The sequence below is a fragment of the Delphinapterus leucas genome, chromosome 5, assembly GCF_059928025.1.
Source record: "Delphinapterus leucas isolate spDelLeu-1000000601 "Yukka" chromosome 5, BTC_Dleu_Yukka2, whole genome shotgun sequence".
In the NCBI taxonomy this organism is placed as follows: domain Eukaryota; kingdom Metazoa; phylum Chordata; class Mammalia; order Artiodactyla; family Monodontidae; genus Delphinapterus; species Delphinapterus leucas.
The window spans coordinates 70,624,674-70,640,770 of NC_143133.1; the positions used below are offsets into that span (position 1 = coordinate 70,624,674).

At 40.9% G+C, this 16,097-nt stretch overlaps 1 protein-coding gene and 1 pseudogene across 1 annotated transcript in view; one reads left to right on the forward strand and one right to left on the reverse strand.

The window, feature by feature from the left end:
* CORIN (corin, serine peptidase) overlaps positions 1-16,097 on the reverse strand; it is a 265,617-nt gene that overhangs the window by 63,746 nt on the left and 185,774 nt on the right. The window contains 4 exon segments of the mRNA XM_089911890.1: positions 2,873-2,980; positions 3,759-3,904; positions 7,040-7,271; positions 15,720-15,827. Coding sequence (XP_089768016.1) covers positions 2,873-2,980; positions 3,759-3,904; positions 7,040-7,271; positions 15,720-15,827 — 594 coding nt within the window.
* On the forward strand, positions 34-997 carry LOC111170084 (large ribosomal subunit protein eL31 pseudogene; annotated as a pseudogene).

A 16,097-nucleotide genomic window follows, 5' to 3' on the forward strand; every position in this document is an offset into this window, starting at 1 on the left:
ATTATACAATCAGTACAACTTCAACAACAAAAATTTACCACAAGAGCAGGAGACACGTCAGAACAACATTACTCCCAGCCCAGCTGGATGGCTCCCGCAAAGAAGGGAAGCGAGAAGAAGAAGGGCTGGTCCACCATCAATGAGGTGGTGACCAGAGAAAACACTGTCAACATTCACAAGTGAATCCATGCAGTGGGTTTCAAGAAGCGCACCCCTAGGGCACTCAAAGAAATCCGGATATTTGCCATGAAGGAGATGAGATTTCCAGATGTATGCATTGACACCAGGCTCAACAAATCTGTCTGGGCCAACGGAATAAGGAATGTCCCATACCATATCCATGTGCAGTTGCCCAGAAAACATAATGAAGATGAAGATTCACCAAACAAGCTCTATACGTTGGTTACCTATCCACCTCTCGCCACTTTCAAAACTCTGCAGACAGTTAACATGGATAAGAACTAACTGTTGATTGTCCAATAAGGTTATAGAACTGCCAAAAACAAACACTACCTACTGCCAAATGTTTAACGCATGTATTTTAAAAGTGTATTTACAAATGTGTGCTTTGACCTCCATGTTTTCCTGCTGCAGAAGTGTCAGAGAAACAGCATAAATTTCCAACACATCAATTATTTTATAATTAAATTAAAGAAGTACTGTTTTGAGGGGAAAACCCAATAATGTTGTTAAAATTTTGGAGGAGCTGCAGATGTGTGAAAGTGAATAGTTAATAGTCATAGTATTCAGGAAAGCCAAAGCATTTAAGTGCATTCCACTCCACAATGGACGGAATAAATCAGAAAGACAGGAAGCTTGGAGTGAAACCCAGCTTTGCTGGAGCTGGTGTTTGCATTAACAGATGGTATGCCTATCCACGCCCATGGAAACAGAGGGACAAACTGAGCAAGTAGGCAAAATGGGAATCCGAGGATTTCCCAGTAGTCCTCCATTGGGCCTAACTCTACTGCGGGACTTCTTCATTTGATTTTAACTGCTGTGTTCTCCCAGAGCATGGGACGTGCCCATTCAAACGCGTGCATGCGGCCCAGTTGCTTTGGAAAACTTAATGAGAATTCTCTCATAGATTAATACTGCTGGGGCAATTAATGCTCCAAGTGTATTAATTTACTACTGACCTTTAACTTTCCTTAACCAGAACTCTCAATAACATCGTCAGTCTTTTGAGTGTTTTATAGAGATTAGACAATTTATTCGATAGTTCTCATGAGCCTTTAATTGTGAGATTAAAGTACTGACAAAAACTCATTACTTAACTAGAAACCTGACATTTTAGGATCACTTGTACCCTATAGTGCTTTAAATTTCTTTTTTTACAGAATATACTCTAGAACTCAGACCATTTAATCTTCATAAGACTCTTTTTGAGACTAAATTTTTACATTTCTCAAATATTTAGTCCCCTACTGCAAATTTCGGTCTAGCCACCCAAGGAAGTATCATGTAACCTCTTTGGACAATCTAAGATAATCTATTTTAACTTGCATCTCAGAATACCATAACCCATCAAAGCCATAGTGTAGTGAAAAAATCCAATAGATTTTTTTTTTTTTTTGAGGTATGCGCGCCTCTCACCGCTGTGGCCTCTCCCGTTGCGGAGCACAGGCTCCAGATGCGCAGGCTCAGCGGCCATGGCTCACGGGCCCAGCCGCTCCGCGGCATGTGGGATCCTCCTGGACCGGGGCACGAACCCGCGTCCCCTGCATCGGCAGGCGGACTCTCAACCACTGCGCCACCAGGGAAGCCCCCAATAGATTCTTAATAAATCATTTATATAAGGGATATTCAATGAGTTTTGATTTATTTCTTTACACACAGACCACAAACAAAGCAAACAACAGTAGCTTCTCAAAACACTGTATGTTCCTCCCTAACAAAATTACCATCATTCTGACAGTTCTAATTTTCTAGAAGATGCACTTATCCATATTTATAGTAGCTGATAGGATTTCAGTTGATTGCTTGTGACATTTTGTCTGGACCAGAAGGGCAATGTCTACTATGGAAAACTCATTTTGGGAAGCAAGGCAATATTTCATCCCTCAAAGGCCAAAAGAATAAAATGATTTCAAAAGATGCATTGCCTCATGTGCTTTCAATGGCAAAAAGTGTCAGGTTTTTTAAGCAGAACAAGCTAAATAATCATAACCAAACTATTCTTTGGGGTAGCCCTTCAATCATTTTGCTTTACTCTAAAATATTGCTTAGTAAAGAGCACTGTCTGTTTTCTATTCCCTGACACACTTTGAGGTTACAAGTACAAAGGTTTGCAGGGAAATAAAATGGGAATTAGCTCCACTTAAACTGCCACTGGCATTTCTGGCCTTTCCATTGGTGATTTTGGAGTTCAAAGGCAGAAATGTCAGGAAGAGTTTTATCCTTTGCTGACAGGGACAAAAATCAGAGAGGGCATGAAGATAAATCCCAATTAAATTTGAATGTTAGAGCCTGCACTCTGTCTTTGTGTGTCTAGATGCCTGTTTAAGAATATGGGAATCATAGGCAAGGACACTATTACTCTGACCTTAAAACAGATGACAACTGCTTTAGAATCTCTCAATAAAAATAATCTCTTACATTTGTGAAGAGCTTCTTCTTTTACTAAGAGTTTGCACATATGTCCTCAAGGTTATAAACAGAAGTGTAATTTAGGGGAAATCAATGGAATTAACAGGAAAAACACCTATAATTCATGTTTTGCCATTTGATAATTTAAGAAGTAAATGCCTTAGCACTCAATCCTAGTCACTACTTACAACTGTCAGTAAACAATGGACATATTTTAACACAATCCCTTATCCTAACGAGGTATTAGTGTACATTCAAGAAAAGTGCCATCTCACATACATACCACAGTTTTCTTCATCACTATCATCATCACAGTCAGCCTGGCCATCACATCTTCTGGAAGCCAGAACACACCGTCCTGAGCTGCACTTGAAGTGACTAGGTGAGCATTCTGTTAAAAGCAGTGGGCCATATTACTGTCAACAGACAGAAAACCCAGAACCATCAGCTAATTTATCCATTTACATGTGGGATGTTGTGGAGAAGTTATCACTGAACATAAGGATGGTCCTTCACACAGCTGAAATAGTCAAAGTTTACTTGGCTTTCTTCTGTCTGCCTATTAGCATCTTTTCCCTTCATCCTTGACATCACCTCTTCAGATCAGCTGTTTTGTGTCTTTATGCTTTCCAGCAATGAACTCTCTTTCCGAATGGACAGCCTAACAATTGCTGGAGCCTGAAATGTCCTATGAAGTCAATCCTTCTAACTACCCAGCTGGCTTACCTTTAATGTGTCATATTGTTACCCATCCTAATCTTTCCACCTAGTGGGCAGGTCCTCGATCCCATTTCTCTACTTGATTATCCTACATTGCCAAGGTCTCTGAATGCTTTGCACTTGAAGGAACCAAGGCATGATCTTCACCATTACCTACAGGGGCCCTAGTATAAAAGCAGCATCCATATATAATGGACTCTGTGAGTTAAGTGTGTTTAAAATAAATACCTAGAGTATTAAAGTCATCTCTGCAATTTATTTTTTAAATGAAGACAATGTCTAACAGATGGGTATCAAATTCTTCAATGTAATCAAGTTTATAGATTCACCACCTATGCAGCCTTTCTACTGGTAACTAAATACAAACAATAACAACAGAGAAACTTCTAAAAGTAGCTGATATAGTCATCCATGTTAGATACCCCATTGTAATTAATTTAAAAATTAACCTTCCACATCGTCATCAGGCATTAGACAGGTTTGACTGTCTGAATTTTCCTCTGGAAATTGATTGCAATCTGTGTCTTCTGGCCATTGTAGGCCCACAATCCCAAGAACAGACTCACAGCGTTCTTTGGAATGCTCACACAGAGCTCTAAAAGAGCGAGAAAGACAAAATATTACAAGCAGAAACAGCTACACCTGATGTTAGGCCTCTATGTAGGGTTTTAATTCTATATGGCTATGGGTTGGCGTGTATATGTGGTGTGTGTATGCAGTGTGTGTGCATACCAATGTATATATATGAATGCACATATACACAACAGATATTTGGGAAACCAAACTGAGTAATATTGCTACAAGGGGGATACATTCCAGAAACATACTTTCACCAAAAGAAACTTCATTGCAGAAATGGAAATAGAGATGTTCCCAGAACACGGATTCCCTCCTCCAGTTTGCCTTTCTCATTTTCTCTTCTGTCTTTCAGGCAGACACACTCCAGTGTTTTTTGTTTTAAGCAGGGAAGCCCCCAAAATCACTTGGACAGTCTGCCACCAAAGGTCATGGAATCTATACAACACCCTCAGCCCCCTGTGGTGCCCTGGGATGTGAGCCATTTCCTGCGCCAACCTGGCTCACCTAAGGCATTATTACTTCAGCTTACACCAAATCCATCTGTATTGAGCTCAAGTTGGTAAAAAATGAAGTTTGTTGGTCTTTGTTAAAGAAGAGACATACTAAGCATTGTACTAGGTGCTTTTATGTGTATTATCTCATTTGCACCAGAATATTTTAAAATTGAGGTATCAGCATGTCTCAAAGAAGATGGCTTTACTTCCTATGGGGAAAGAAAAAAACAGTTTGCCTCAATATATTACCAAGAAATTCGTTACGGATTTTTTTTTTTAAGTAGACATAATGAAAGTAAGTTCCTAGGCAAATTTTTTATTTCCCTTTAAATACATTCTCATTTCTTAAAAGTTTCAAACTTTAAACCACTAAGTTAATTTCAACAGGTAAGGAACGGTTAGCAATTGAATGGAGACGTTTCAGAAAAGGCTCTGTCTAGATTTAAGTCTGTCTAGATTTAAGTTAAGATAGAGCATAACTTGATGCTGGTTTAGCCTAGGAATTTGGGGCAAAGACAAAGCCATGGCATTCCCATATTAGGTTTGCAAAAATGGGAAGCTCAACGGTGTTTAGTAACTCTCTGTTGGACTGAATAGTTTTGTTGCAGATTAACATAAAAATGTATATAACTCAATTGCTGCTATTTTAAATTAACCAAACGATACCTAATTTAGATGGTAGTCAGGTAGTGCCTGACTCTACCATTTTTTTTTCCTATAAAATGGAAATACAATATGTGGCACTACAACTCCCTGGCACACCTGTTCTTATAATAATCTGTGCAGTGCTCAGCCATAGAGACAGCAGTCCTAAAAGGTTATTTTGAGGATGATAACTACCCTAAAGTATTCAGCACATTTTAAGGGCTCAAGAATGTTAGATTTTTTTTCCAACTCATAGCTTAAAAACTGAATTTTAAGATCAATAACGAAGCTTGGCAAAAGGAATTATGTGTTACCCCATGAGCATATCAGTATATTATTCTTGTCGTAATCCAAAAATTTTTCTTACAAATATCAGAATGTAAAACTCACTTTGATAGCCACTGGAAATGAAAGATGTACGTGTATGTGTAAACCTAAGAAACAAAACTCAAGTGTCTAGAAGTTCAACACTTTATTCAAAATGTTTATTCTAAACATTTATTCAAAAATGTTTATTGAATAGTATTTCAGGATCAGTCTTCTCTTAGGCATTTTAATATGAAACCTAAGTCCTAAAATTATCAATCATAGGTGGATATAAATTCGTTCCAGAGAACACTGCAATAGGGAAATTCTTATACACATATGAAAAGAAAGTCAAATACAAGAATTTGTTAAGTACTACGGAAAGTAATTATTCACTATCACCAACCTTGCTTAGGAAAAGTAGAATGAGATTTATAAATAACTTGTTAACATCAAACTGGCAGACGTTTTATTAGTGATACTTTAAAAGGCATTTAATAGAAATGCTCAGAATTATGTTTGCACAGCCAACATTAAATTTCACTCTATTTGTATAATTTGTTTAGTTCCCCCAAATCATTTTTAAATTTTATTGCTTCCTGTCCCAACTCTGTAGATGGCCCTACCTTGTCATCCATTTGATATTTGGCATATAATTTACTGTTTTCCCATCTGTCCACTGTATTGATATTCTTGCTTTTTCTTAAAGCTCTGAGTGACTTCTGATCCCAACATATGGTTTCCATAGCTACCACTCATATTTAGGCAGGCACATCTGTGTATTCACCCCTTGATGGAAAACAGTCCTGAGAAAAGCAGCCCTCACCTCTGTGACAGCCACCTTGTAGGTGCACATTCTCTGGCTATGACCCTGAACACACAGCATAGAAGAGGGACCAAACTGCCACAAAGCAGTTAGTTGCACTCCTGTCCTAACATCAGAGCTTTGTTTATTCTGGGCTTACAATCAATGGGCACCACTTTACATTTATGTACATTCATCTAATCTCACAACAACCCAACCCAACCACCACCACTATCCTGATCTTACAGGTAAAGAAACTGAGGCTGGGAGAGACTGAGGAACCTGTCTCAGGCTACAAGCAGCTACAGAAGAGCCAGGATTTGAACCAGGAGGTGGACACCAGAGTAATAATCTTAACCCGTAGGGCATCACTCATATCCTAAATTCAAGCCACACTCTTGAAATACCATCCTGTATTTCATCTAACCAGGTAAAAAAACAGCAGCGTCCATCCCCCGTCCATCCTGTGAGTTTGGTGTGATGACTCCTTCAGCCCACTCTTTGTGTAATGTCTCCTAACTTTTGATGCTATCAGAAGGCAGCATTTAAAATACATCAACACTGCCAGAGAAACAGGCAGACACACCCTTACTGCTGACTCACATTTTAAAAACCGCTTCCTGATCCAACAAAATGAAACACTTGTGATTTCATTTGATTAAAGTCCATGAATTATTATAAAAGGCAGTTCATATCTCTCTGGTTTGGTATTTTACTGATGAATTCTTACTCAGATATTCATTTTAGAATTCCTACTTCTTTACTTTTTAAATAGGTAATTTGTTAAATACAGGACTTGTTGGCAATGTATGTATTTTGTCTAAACTCAAACTATGTCTTCATTCCCTTGGTTCTCCTTGAGGGAAAATGAGGATGCCTGGGGGAGACCCCAATGTATTACCTGCAAGGAGGGATACGCTGGCTTGTATTCTTGTCACACTTTGGTACCAAGATGGTGCAAGCAAAGAACATGAGGTATTTGTAACAGTTGGTTTGAACAAGTGCAGGGAAAAGAGAAGACTCCCAGCTGATGGATGCTTCCTTTTGAGTCCTGTGGCCGAGGTAATTTGGATAATTTGTATGGTTGTAGGGCAAATTCATGCAGAGTTCCAACGTAATTGGTTCACACTGACCTAACAAAAAAAACACACATACAGATACATATTATATTTTTAAATTTCACATGGAAAACAATTTCTTAAAAACTTACAAAATTAAAGTCTAGGGCTTCCGTGGTGGCGCAGTGGTTGAGAGTCTGCCTGCCGATGCAGGGGACACGGGTTCGTGCCCCAGTCTGGGAAGATCCCACATGCCGCGGAGCGGCTGGGCCCGTGAGCCATGGCCACTGAACCTGCGTGTCCGGAGCCTGTGCTCCGCAACAGGAGGGGCCACAGCAGTGAGAGGCCCGCGTACCGCAAAATAAATAAATAAATAAATAGATAGATAAATAAATAAATAAATTTATTTTAAAAAGTCTATCGTACCCTCTTTCTTGGAAGTAGCTAAGACTAGATGTAAGTAGTATATGAGATTGCCCTCAAAAGGTAAACAGTGTGGTCAATGAAGTGTCTTGACAAACCAAGATTCATTTCTGTATATGGAGCTGCTAGCACACTGTCCAGAATGCATGTTTTAGAGTCTTTCTCATTTTTTTCCCTCGGCTCCACTTATCTGATTCCTTTTACTCACTTTAATTTGTCTTCTGATTTATCCATTACTTCTAAACTAGTGTATTCCCCGCCACCTTCACAGCCATTTTAAAAAATCAATGAATTTGGCTAAATAGGCAATTAGATGACTTTTTTCTATACGTTTTATTGTTGATCAGTGTATAAGGCTATACAATTTCAGGGCAAGAGGAGGCTGAGATCCATTAGCTATCCATTGCCAATGAGATAACCCCTAACGCTTTAGCTTGGCATCCAAGGCTATTTCACACTCCAAATCACAGCCTAACTTTCCAGCCTCGTCACCCATGACTATCTCGCCAGCAATATTTCCTTGGCGACACCAGACATTTTAAGAATTGCATGTGTCCTTCGTGGGCCCTGTTAGCTTTTATCCCCTTCTTTCCTTCACACACTTGTAATCACCCCTCAAATGCAATCATGGTTCTAGCTGCCAGGTACATAGGGCAACTGCTGATTGGAATCATCCTTCCCCATCCTCCCCTCTAAGCTAATTTCTCCTTGTTCTGCAGCACTCAGCACAAACCCCTCTTCCAGGAAGGCTTTCTGGCCAACCACTCTTCCCCTTCCACTCCTAGTAGGAGTCTCTGCTGAGCTCCAGAGCATCTCCAGGGTGTGCATGCCATGCACTCATTACCCTCTGCTCTATTCTTTACTTACTTGCCTTCCCCATACGATTTGAGAGTTTTGTGAAATGAGACCTCATTTCTTTTTTTTAATTGAAGTATAGTTGATTTACAATGTTGTGTTAGTCTCTGGTGTACAGCAAAGTGATTCATAAACACACACACGTATATATATATAAAATTAATTGTTTTTCAGATTCTTTTCCATTATAGTTTATTACAAGACATTGAATATAGTTCCCTGGAGAACTTATTTCTTGATCTCAAAGTCTGCACCAAGCATAGTGTGAGAATTAAGGAAGGAAAGGAGCGGGGAGGCATCAGAAAGTATCCTAGGCACTTTAAAATGTAAAAACAATACAAAATAGAGTCCCTGGCATTGAAGCACTCTAAGTCTCCAGAGGAAGAAAGACACATGCAGGTAGCTGCGGTATAACATGAACAGGCTAGGCTAGTGGGACTGAACAAAATGCTAGAGCCCGGAGAGACAGGGTGGATAGGAGCAGCTTGGGAAGCCTTCCCAGGATAAGCGGGGTTTGGGCAGGTTTGGTGGAATGCGGTGGAAAGGCTCTCTGTCCCCTCTCTGTCTGCGGTGGACGTGCTTCATTCCCAGAGGAGAGAGGAAATCAAGGGAGTGTCTTGGTAGAATCAGGTCAGGTCCACCAGAGATTTCATGCCTTATTAAGAGTAATTATTCAAATTAAATTTAATTATTTGACTAGGAAATGGTATGCAGGCAAACAGATTAGCAATAAGGACTGCGGTGAAATATTAAAACAGCTCTGGGACTATTTCGTACTGTAAAGAGTCTGAGGGCTTTGCAGGGATTATGCTTATAAGGAGCCTGATACTGGCCAGACTGAAAAATCTCACGGACCAAGTATGTAAGACTCCCAGTTTATTGAGGAAGAAGCAACACTCTAAAGCTGGCATAATCCTGAGGATGCCTACAGGGTGGAGAGAAGAAAAAGAGACAGAGGAGGTATGGGGCTGGTTCAGCTTACCACTTCTTTGATTTGTGAAAGAGGAGAAACACTGCAATGCTTTGAGTTCAGATTATACACAAAAAATGCATATTCCTTATAACAATGAAAACAATACAAAGACACATATAGGAAAAGCTCATCTCCCCACCTCCCTCTCTCTTAACTTCCCTCAATGCCAAAAGATGGGTTTCCTCTTCAGCTTGCTTTTGTTGCTTGATTACCTGTCACGACCATCTTACAAATCAGTAGAGGCAGCTCACACTCTATATTTTTCTTAATTTCTTTAATATACTTAAAATTTTACGAAAATGGGATCATTCACACATATTTTGATGCAGCCTTTTTTTCCCTGTAGATGTCTTTTCTTTCTCTCTTCTTCCTCAACTACCCTATGAAGTTTTAACTTTTTATGAGTTTGTTTCCTTGAGATGATTAATAGGCATATCACATGCATAACTTTTCTCTCTTTTGATATGTGGGATGTATCGATTTTGATTTAGGATAAGATATAGGCTTTAAGTGTCTCAGAGTCAAGGGAGATGAAAGGATTAAGTTATGATCATATATTATTCTGAGATCTTTACTGAATGCGGTGAGGTTGTTTTGCTTCCTTCATAAAGGCGTTCTTCACAAAGTGCTAAGCAAGAGAAACTCTCAACTATCTGGCAACCTCAAATTCTATGATTTATGGTATCAATAGACTTTTATATCTTAAGCAGTAGACTCACTGACAAGCCTGACTGACATTAGCCACTAGAGGGCGATCACGTCACAAACATGTGAGGACGTTTAGCTGTTGCAGGGCTGTATAATTCAGTATGAGCTTGAGGCAGTGCCTGGCATGGCATTCTGAGGACAGATGAGGTTTAATAAGTATCTGTAGAAAAAAAGATCCTGATGGAGTCTCAATGACAGCCCACCTTTCAAAGTCTGAAACAATATTTGATAAATTCAACCTAAAGAAAGGACTGTTAACTAAACGATGTTACATCTTCATCATGATGCAATACCTGAAGCCAATGGAAATCATGTATTAGATTGATGGTCGTTTACATGAGAAAATGTCATTTCCAACATCCATTGGCATATATATCCGAGATTCATCTTTGCGTCAAAACTTTAAAGCTCTCTTTATTATTATTTAGTTTTTAGAATTTGAAGAGCTATTATAAGGTGAACACCCTTATACCTACTACCCAGGTCAAGCAATTGAACTCTGCCAGACATCCCACGTACCCTTCCATATCCCCTGTCTTATGTCGACCTTCTCCTTCCCCCACAAAGTAAATGCTGAGTTTCAGAGTCATCACTTCCTTTCTCTTCTTCATAGCTTCATTACATAAGTGTGCACCACATCCTACACACTACAGTTTGGCTACCCATTTTTGAAAACCAAATTGAAGTCTCTTATACTATCTATGTTCCCCCTCCCCTCCATCTCTCTATTTTTCTTTAATGTTTAACTATTGAAGAATCCGGGGACTTGACCTGTAGAGTGTGCCAGAGTTTGGATTTTGCTGATTGCACACTCGTGGGGAGGCTAAACATGTTTCCCCGTCCCCCTTGTCTCCTGAACACTGGCAGCTGAAGCCAGGGGGCTCATTAGGCTTCATCCCTTTGGCAAGACTCTAGGTGTTGCGGTGTTCTTTCATCAGAAGACACATCCGTCTGATTTCTTTTTGTGACGTCTACAGCTCTATGTCCATGCGCAGTGCCTTGCCCTGTTAATTCACCTGGTTACCAAATGGTAATATTCGAATTCAATCATTTATCTTCCACTTACTAGCTGGGAATGCTTTTAGAAAGAGGTTGTTCCTCTCATCTACTATTTGATCCTGAGAACTGAAGTCCTTAATCATTACAGCATATGGCTTTTTGACTACACCCCTATACTATCTGTTCCTTCCACCTAGAGATTGCAAGGAGAGGGCAGGAAATTGACAGACCACTGGGAAATTATTTGAAGAACAAAGCTGTTCATTTCTTCCTGGATATAACTTTTCAGTGGGGGGGAATCATACTGCCATCTTCCCACTCATATATACGACTTTGGTTTTCCTTTTCTGTTCTTCAAATACACTCAGACAGTTTCCCTAGCATCTCACTGTCTCATCAGCTTCCTCTTTCATCACAGGTGTTCTTGCCAGGTTCCCTCCATATATATTCAGCAAACATTGGAACACCCCCTCTTCTGAGTGTCAGGCACTGGGCTAGTCACTCGTCCCCATTCCTTCTCTGTTATTAAAAATAAGTGTTGGAAGAAAAATGTACACAAGTAAACATGTAGAACTAAAGGTTGATGGAACACTCTGGGAAACCTGGGAGGGTCCCTGAGGCATGACAGTCACACCAGGCTTCATACAGCCATGGCGATCATGGGCGCAGGGAGGTGGGGAGAGACACATGCCCAGGAGCTGCTCTCTCCGCCAGGTTCCCCCAGATGTCTGGATTGCACTCTACAAGGTACAGGTGATGGATTAGTCCCTCCACACCAGACTGATGGGAAATAACATTCCTGATCCTACCCGCCAAGGCAAGGACATGTTCGTATTTTGCCTCCCAGCAGGGTGCAAACATGTTAAAGATTCTGGGCTGGAGTGGATGTGGTGATACTGTAATACTTTTAAGCCTCTCCATACACAATATCATCTGAGATGTGTTCTTTAGGCTTTTTTTAATTGTAGGCACTTCTGCTAATCTGAGATAAACCATGGATCTTATCCACTGAAAAATATGAAAACCAGGGCTTCCCTGGTGGCGCAGTGGTTGAGAGTCCTCCTGCCGATGCAGGGGACATGGGTTCGTGCCCCAGTCCGGGAAGATCCGACGTGCCGCGGAGCAGCTAGGCCCGTGAGCCATGGCCACTGAGCCTGCGCGTCCGGAACCTGTGCTCCGCAACGGGAGAGGCCACAACAGTGAGAGGTCCGCGTACCGCAAAAAAAAAAAAAAAAAAAAAAAAAAAAAAAGGAAAAGAAAACCACGAAGACTTTTTTTCACACCCAATTTCAGGATGTCACTAATCCCAGCAGCCTCGTCAGCCCACAAAGCAATAATTCTCAACTTTTGCTGCACACTGGGGTCACCTGGGGAATTTTAAAAATACTGATGCCAGGGTCCCACCCAGTATATCTTCAGGGACCATTGGAACGTTATTATAATATTTTATGGGGTGGCAAGAACCATTATCTTTAAGGACTAGCCTCCCAGCAACTCCAGTGAGAGGCTGACTCCACTGGAAAGAATGTCCACGTTTTCCAAACTCATATTCCCCACTGGCAGGGAGCCAGAGAAAGAGAGCGCTGCTCAGTCGTGCTCCAGAATCTAAATAACAGTAGTCTCTGACAGTGTCAAAGATCTTTAAACAATTAATCACATTTTCAAGTGCATGAAGAGTTTTCTGAGAGGAGATGATACTCGTCCATATTTACAGAGAACCAAGTAGACACACACCATCCTGAAGCTCCTTGAAAAAGAAGGAATAACATCTTTGCTCTCAGCTGGAAGTTAGGCATATACACTGCTTATGTGCCTAGCAGAGACAGCAGCTCCTGGGCATGGGTCTCTCCTCGCGCCCATGATCGCCATGGCTGTATGAAGCCAGGTATGACGGTCATGCCTCAGGGACCCCCCCCCAAGTTTCCCACAGTACTCCATCAACCTTTAGTTCTAAATGTTCACTCATGTACTTTTTTCTCCAACGCTTATTTTTAATAACACAGAAGGAATGGAGACCAAGGACAAGCCCAATGCCTGATACTCGGAAAAGGGGGTGTTCCAATGTTTGCTGAATATATATGGAGAGAACGTGGCAAGAACATCTGTGATGAAGGAGGAAGCTGATGAGGTGGTGAGATGCTAGGGAAATGGTTTGAGTGTATTTGAAGAACATAAAAAGAAAACCAGGGCTTCCTTGGTGGCGCAGTGGTTGAGAGTCCGCCTGCCGATGCAGGGGACACGAGTTCGTGCCCTGGTCCGGGAAGATCCCACATGCCGCGGAGCGGCTGGGCCCGTGAGCCACGGCCGCTGGGCCTGCGCGTCCGGAGCCTGTGCTCCGCAATGGGAGAGGCCACAACAGTGAGAGGCCCGCGTACCGCAAAAAAAAAAAAAAAAAGAAGAAAACCAAAGTTGTATATATGAATGGGAAGGTGGCCATATGATCCCACTGTTGAAAAGTTAGCTCCAGGAAGGCTGGAATCATGTTTCCCTTCATTGCCATCAAAGTGCCCAGTGCCCATCCCAGTGCCTGGGACATCACAGACACACTAGAAATACTGGTTGAATATACATGATAAATGGAATATTTCCTGCCATATCAATGAACGAAGGATGTCACAGTCACCAATGATTGTAGCCCTCCAACGTGAGCTGAAACTCAGGGCTGAAAAGAATACCTGCCATCTAGCAGCCATCAGACTGCAGCCACTCCCTGCGGTGAGCCCTGAGGAAACTCAGGATGTGAAAACACTGGATACTGGCCGGGAGAGCTGAGGTGCGTATCAAAGGAATTATTTCAGGGAGTCAAGACTCTTGCATCTTCCCATACATAGAAAAGCGCTAAATTCCTTAACTTGAGATATCTGGTATTCTTTGATTAATAATAATCTTTTAACATTCCTGACTACCTGTTTTTTCAGAGTTATCTGAAATGCTATCTCCCGGCCTGCAGTCCTCATTTTGCCCAATAAAACTTAACTCGCAACTCTCACGTTGTGCATTTTTTTTAAGTCAACATACATACCAGCTGAGTTATCTAGTGCCCTTCCTACAAGTTCCTTTTTTTTTGGACAGGTGATAACTTATTTTTATTTTTAATCTTGAAATATTTCAAGTATAGAGAAAATAGGATAACATATACTTGGTTACTCCCTGCCTAAATTTGACACAGACTAACATTGCTCTCTCACCATTTTTTAATCTAACAGTAAGTGCCATTACATGTCAGACAACCCCCAAAACTTTAATAAAATACATGTGTCTGAGACAATACTGTCACTGTCCAAAATGCTACAGCCCAAGTTCAAGGTGAAGTAAAAAAAAATGATTCTGAAAGAGTTCCAGGGCAGACTGGGAGATGAGCAAAGTCAAATCATATGTATATACATATATACACATACATAGACATATATTTAATCATTTTAGAGTGAATAAAATGGTAGTGTGTCTTAGCGGTCAGACTGATATCTGTACTGTTCTCTCCTATGGGAAATGGAGGAGGGCTGGGTATTGTGCTTTCGGCCAAACAGTTATTAAGTCCTTGTGAAATTAAACAAAAAATCTTGTTAGTCTGGGTTATTAATTGGCTGTGGCCCTCACACTCCTATCCAGCCCACTGTTTTCACCCCTTGATATCCCCTAAGGGGTACGGGCTACCTGCCACCCATAAGCTCTACATTGACCCAGAAAGGTCACAAAGTAGAATTAGGATCTGAAAACTTCAGCAAATCCAGGGACCCAAACCCTTCAGCCTTTCAACCTCCCGGCCTCCAGGGGCCTTCACTGCTGGGATCTGTGCTAAGAAGTCATACCTTCTTGTCAACTGAAAGCTGACAGACCTGCTTCTAAATCTCAAGCCCAAGCTGACAGGGAAGCCAAAAATTAATTCTAAAAAGTGAAAGAAGGGAGTAGAATGTGAAAGCAGAGCCCAGAAGTAAGCAAGCCATTACTAGAAATCAGTCTTTGGGGGCTTTCCAATTCATCTAAAATTTCCCGAGAGAGTCTTCCTGCTACCCCTGCCCATTCAATCTTCCCCTAATCATTCCTCCTCCTGAAGCCAGTTTGGATACAGCCACCTGTCTGCACCATTTGTAGCGAGGTCATTACAGGTCAGCAAAGTTCCTGGAAGGGTGAGAATACATTTTATTACAAGAACAGGCCGCCAAAGTTTTATGTGGCTATTTAAATGAACTTCATATTTACTTCTTGGATAAAGTTTCCATTTTTGAAGTTGGGCTTTAAAAAGGAAGAAAGATAGCATTTTCCTGCAGATGCAGCCAAGAAAATAATATATAGGAGCTGACGTTGAGTGGAAAGTCACGGCAATGACATTAAGCAATGGATTTATAGCCCATTCATGATGACACATTTGTTTATGATTTAAGTTAATTAAGACCATTTTGCTTCTTTTCTGCTACCACATGCAACCTTTAGAAAAAGAGAGAAATATATATATACATATTTTGGAGGGATTCCACACTTCAGCATTTTAATGTCAATGCAAGAGGATAAAACTGAATACATAGCCTGACGTGGTAATTGAATTTGTCAGCAGCAACTGTACTTACTACAATTATTCAGACTGTTGCTGGGATCACAAAGAGAGCTACCACCACATGAATCAAGGCAGGAACTGTAGAGGCATCTTTGATCTCCTTCTTGACACGGAGTCTGACCTACAGGCGGGGTAAAAGCACATTTACTTTCATCAGCAACTATAAATTCCATGCACGAGGATCTGAAGGATCCAGAACCGAGGAAGGACACAACTTTAATTTCCTTCCAACTTCTCCAAAAATTTTGAACACATGTTGAGATTCTGTAGGAATAAAGAAGAGGCAACCCATCCTTCAAAAATCATCTGTCGCTGCTTTTAATGGAAAAGAGAGCATCTTACATTTACATGGGTGCATGGAGTTGATGACAAAATAAAATTCAAGTGATTT